The sequence below is a fragment of the Topomyia yanbarensis genome, chromosome 2 (assembly GCF_030247195.1).
Source record: "Topomyia yanbarensis strain Yona2022 chromosome 2, ASM3024719v1, whole genome shotgun sequence".
Taxonomy (NCBI): Eukaryota; Metazoa; Arthropoda; class Insecta; order Diptera; family Culicidae; genus Topomyia; species Topomyia yanbarensis.
In genome coordinates, this window is record NC_080671.1 from 391,035,999 (window position 1) to 391,041,810 (window position 5,812).

Here is a 5,812-nt window from a genome sequence, read left to right on the forward strand (position 1 = left end):
TTTTACGTTCTGTAGGCCTGGTAGCATACCCTTAGGGCATGCTCAGGGGCTTTTTATTGTGATAGGAGTTTAAAGTAGATTGTCATTTCCTAATGTGTTGGTATTTTGTCTTAAACATTAGGGCACAGAGAACAAAAATAGTTAAAGACCATGTGTAAACATTTGAATTAATATACGATAAACACTAGCGCCGCCACACCAACCTATCCCAACTATCCGTCAAATCCATTCCGGAACCGGTTAGAAATCCTGAACGGATTCAGTATGGAATCTTGCTGAAAGAAATTACCGATTCCGACTCTATCGGTTGATGCATTTGAGCTGGAATTCCCCAAGTAACCATAAGCATTAAGCCATTGCACTATATTGGCTATATATTTGAACTACAACTTGCATTGAAACTCCATTACAGCATTAACAATGCAATGAAGGTCTATATTAGCATCAATAATGCATAATTGCACAACCGACATATAGCATTATCGCTTGCTCTATATGCGTATATAAAGCTGATATAACGCGTACATTAGACCGCCCAGAAAAATAATGAATTTTTGACAACTCAATCGGCCCACCCCTGAGTCGATTCCTAGTCCCACCAGGAGTACTTGCTCCAAATTTGAAGCAAATCGGACAAGTCTAGCTACCGGACCAACGTGCATGAAGTTTGTATGGGATTTTTCGACAATTTACATGGAGAAAACCCACTTGCTCACATTTTCGCCGCTAGGTGGCACTGTATACATCAGATTATCACCAAAAGTGAAACTTAAGAAGATAATTTTATTATCTACAACTTTATTGAAGACTGCAAAGCGATCCGACTCCAATAGGAAAAGTTATTAAACTTTGAACGAAGTGGTGTCTGAGTCAGTTTTGCATGGGGCCTAGCAGTGCATGGTAGTGTATCAGTACTAGGTTCTAACAAACTAAACATTTTTGTGGATTAATGGTTAGATTTAGCTGAATAGTATGTTTGGAAGAATTGCAGTACATAATACGAGTTATGTTTTGGTTGGAAAATTTTAGTTCAATCTGTGACCGCATAGATGGCGCCAACACTAACTTTTCAACGGAGAGAGATAGAATATAGAGATGTTAGAAAGAATTACTGCAATATTCTTGTTCTACAACTTTGTAGAAGACACCTAATTTCTATGTCTCTCCGTTGAAAAGTTAGTGTTTGCGCTATCTATGCGGTCAGATGTGGAACTACAATTTTCTAACCAAAACATAACTCGTATTATGTACTACAATTCTTCCGAACATACTATTCAGCTAAATCTAACCATTATTCCATAAAAAAAGGTAAGTTTGTTAGAACCTAGTACTGATATACTACCATGCACTGCTAGGCCCCATGCAAAACTGACTCAGACATTACTTCGTTAAAAGTTTGATAACTTTTCCTATTGGAGTCGGATCGCTTTGCAGTCTTCAACAAAGTTGTAGATAATAAAATTATCTTCTTAAGTTTCACTTTCAGTGATAATCTGATGTATACAGTGGCACCTAGCGGCGAAAATGTGAGCAAGTGGGTTTTCTCCATGTAAATTGTCGAAAAATCCCATACAAACTTCAAGCACGTTGGTCCAGTAGCTAGACTTGTTCGATTTGGCTCAAATTTGGAGCAGACACTCCTGGTGGGACTAGGAATCGACTCAGGGGTGGGCCGATGGGGGTCATTATTTTTCTGTCACTCTAGCGTACATGCTTCAAGGATCTTGAAAGCATGTAAGCTTTACAAATGCATTTAGTGCCATTATAGAACAAATAAAAAGCCGATATAGTGCTATTGTAATGCTGTGGGTTTATTTGTTATGCAACTCTTCTTGAAGATTGAAGATATTCGGCATATTTCATTTCAAACGAACATGTGCAATATAGTCTAGGGAGCAAACGCAGCGCACTTACCGTGAAGGACGAGGCAAGGTACCTCAGTTCGAGACTGACTAAAGGTAATTTTCGTAAAACATTCATATTATGTGAGAGCGAAAACCCATTAAGGATATTCATTACAATGCATTAGAAGAGAGACCGTTACGGTTTTAAACAGAACATCTTTTTTTATTTTTTTTTTTTTCGTTTTTGCTCCTCATACCGAAAGGAAACATATGAAAAGGTTTCAAAACCATGGCGGACAATGACAGCATCCTAAAACTTTTTAATAGCATTAGTATTGCCAATATAAGGCTTTCAAAATTGACATTTGTGCGCTGGTGCTACCCAACAAACCACTAAGCACTAAAGTAAGCTTTATATTCACCATATAATGGCTTTCTAATGTCTATAGGCTTTATATAAGCGTTTCTAATGTTTATAAGCTTTAATGACAACAAGCAGTAAACTAAGCCGTATATGGTTATATGAAACTATAATATAGAGCCTGTAAGCCCGGTGGCTATAAGCCCGATACCGGTAATAAACGTAGCCGTTTTAAGGCCTGTGATAAATGACTTTTCCATAATTCTAATATCTTTAAAACAAATCAAAGTAAAATTCAAAATGGATGGAAGTGAAATCTGGCAGAAATTTCTTAAAAGCGGAATTTACCGGCGAAAGTTGGTCAAGTACAAGCAATATTCGAATAATGATTGCAATCCATCGTCTAGCAAAAGTTTTGCACTGCAATCCAGTTACAGCTGCAAAAGAAACTATGAAGCGTATAGCACAGCTGAAAGTCGACTAAATGTTTGTGTGGATCCGGCAAATAAGGATGATCCTCCCGACTACAGTTCTGATCTAGATTCTGACGTTGAAGTGTGCATCGACTACAGTCCTGATGAAGGAACAGATTCCGAAGAAGATAATACTACGATTTTAGCCACATTCCTTCACCTTTGGAGCATTGAACATCGAATTCCACACTCTGCACTAAAACCACTACTAAATCGACTATGTTGTTATAACCGATCACTTCTCACAGATCCGCGAAGATTGCTGGGAACCTCTCGTAAAGAACCTGATTTGCTCAATTTCGAAGGTGGACAATATTGGCATCCGGGATTAGGTAAAATATTGCATTTGTATTGCGTTGAAGCCTTGCCAAAGTTTATACTTTCTTTACAGACGCATGTCTTCGGCGAGTATTTTGGGACCTCAGTGAGTCTCAATCAATATCTATAAATATAAATATTGATGGATTACCGCTTTTCAAAAACGGTACCGATCAAGTATGGCCAATTTTGATTAACATATTCGAATTTCCGGAAATGAAACCAATGATCATAGGCATATTTCACGGCAAGACCAAACCAAAATTTATTGAGGAATTCTTAAAGCCTTTTGTGGATGAAGCTGAATATATTTTGAAATCCGGGGTCACTATCAACAACAAAATACTATCAGTCAAAATAAGAGCATTGATCTGTGACTCCCCCGCGAGGGCATTTATTAAAGGTAATTTAATTCAATGTTATAATTTTGTCTATTTTTATCTTATGTACCATTTACAGGATCAGTGAATTTCAATTCGTTTCATGGTTGTCTTAAATGCAGTATTGTTGGAGAACGTTCCAACGATCTACACGTGAATGTATTTCCTGTAACGAAGGCCTCAAAGCGAACAGATGAAGGGTACCGTAGCCGGTCATATGGTGAACATCATCAGATTTACAAAATCAGAGAAGGTGAAAAATTTAAAAAGATATTCGTCGAAACACCTCTACTGCGTCTGCCTATTGATATGGTTGAAGATATTATAGTGTCAGATTCGCTGCATCTGTTGCATCTAGGAGTTATGAAAAAGCTGCTGACTATTTATAAGGAAGGTCAAAAGCACCATGTTAAGTGGCCAAAATCTAGTACCGAAAGAATAGACAACATTTTAAGCAATATAATGTTGCCATTGGAAATACATCGTAAAGGACGAGGATTACGTTTTCTATGTCATTGGAAGGCATCAGAATGCGCTTCATTTTTGAACTATATCGGAATAGCGCTTCTCAAAAATTTTATTAACGAACAACATTACGAAAATTTTATTAATTTGTTTTATGCCGTAACGATTTGTTCAAGTGAACACCATAAGAAATATCTTCCTGTTGCTCAGAATCTTTTCGAAACATTTATAGAAAATTACAATAGTTTTTTTCACATAATTTCTAGTAACACACACAATCTTGTTCATATTGTAGATGAGGTGATAAAATTTGGTCCATTGCCTACAATATCGTCATATCCATTTGAAAATTTTTTATACCAAATAAAAAACATGGTACGGTCTGGAAGATTACCGCTAAATCAAATAATCAACAGGATTTCGGAAACGCATCAGTATCATCTTTGTAAAAGCCAAGTCAATCAAACATATCCTATTATTAAACAACCTGCAAAAAACGATCAAGCAATCTTTATGTGCTGCATAATACACGAATAAGATATGCTGTAAATAAAAATGCAAAATTTGTTTCAATATTCGGATTTATTCAAGAGATCATATTTTTGACGGTACAGTGTGATAAAGTCTCTCAATTTCCCGCACTCAACGGTTTACACTTTGATTTCAATCATCCCTTGAAATATCTTCGTTCATCTCCAAATGCTCGATCGTCCAATTTGTAGTGCATGATGTATTTTCAGCAGCTTCTTCCGTTAGTTTTTCATCGATTATTTCATTGGTGTTACTGTCATTCTCGTGTTCTTCTGTGCTAAGACGATCGCCAGGTATAATACGCTTTCGCTTACGTGAAACTGGTTTTCTGATTCCGGCCACTTCCTCGAATCTTTGCTTCGCATTTTTTAAACACCGATGTAAAAAACTGTTGCAGTCGGTTTTTGTATATGTTGCGTCCGAATAAAGTACCGTTTGATAGAATAAGTCGATTGTTCTGTCAAACTTCATAAAAGGAATTTTATGCTTCTTAGGATCATGCTTACCAGAAGCGCGTCCAGTTCCTGTCCATGAACATTTTAGTAGAAAACTACGAGTGAAAAAGTAGTCAATTATTTGAAGGCATACTGTTGTGCCTTGGCCAGGAAATCGGTGATGACCGTGGATTCTGCCTCTTGATTCAACCGTTGTTTTCAAAAAATTTTCATCACGACAATTTTCCTCCAAACGTTCGAGATCGGCGTAACTGTTTACAGGTTGCAAATTTATTTTACTTAGCGTAACGCTGGGAGATGTTTTCACTGGTTGACATTGCATTGAAGCAAATGCATCGAACTTAGTATTTAAGTGTGCTAGCAACAATAAGCACTTGTTCAATTTATTCTCCAAGCTCACGTGAGCCGCAACAGTTTCCTCCGTTTCCGTCTGCGAACATGCATGCCTTACTTCCGGATCAGAGAGCATGCGTCTTGTACTCTGCTGCTGGATCCCTTGAAGTAATTCTGCTGTCGTAGCTTTTTTCTGACTTTTTTTCGTACCAGACATAACTAGAAACAAAAATACAACAAATAATTTCTTTTATCCCATTCCAAATAAAAAACTTACTTCACAATCTCAGGTTTAAAACGACTCACAGCGAAGTTGAAACGCAACCCCTAGATGGATCAAGGAGCTAACGCGCTGGAGGAGCACAATCACAATCATCTAATGAGTCACAAGTTCGAGCCGGACTCCTACACACCGACGCCAACGAAAAAAAAAACTTCCCGAACTTGCTTGGCTGACTGACGGAGCGACGACAAATACACACATGGGAAAATCACGGACACTTGACTCGAGCAAAAGAGAAAAAAAAACTTTTTTCCAGGAGGTTAGAGAAAAACAAAACAAACGTTTTCGTTCTTTTCTTTTTTCGCTGGTAGCAGTCGCTACCGAAAAAGTTTTGACGTTTCGATCCATGGGCGCGTTGATAAATGGGGG

At 37.6% G+C, this 5,812-nt stretch overlaps 1 protein-coding gene across 1 annotated transcript; it reads right to left on the reverse strand.

The window, feature by feature from the left end:
• Nucleotides 1–4,455: 4,455 nt before the first annotated feature.
• LOC131680820 (uncharacterized) lies at nucleotides 4,456–5,377 on the reverse strand. Its single transcript, XM_058961530.1, has one exon. It carries the CDS (start codon nucleotides 5,375–5,377, stop codon nucleotides 4,505–4,507), a length of 873 nt encoding a protein of 290 aa, XP_058817513.1. The 3' UTR covers nucleotides 4,456–4,504.
• Nucleotides 5,378–5,812: the final 435 nt, after the last annotated feature.

Coding starts and splice junctions, on each gene's coding strand:
- LOC131680820 (XM_058961530.1), bottom strand. CDS start 5,377: ATGTCTGGTACGAAAAAAAGTCAGAAAAAAGCTACGACAGCAGAATTA.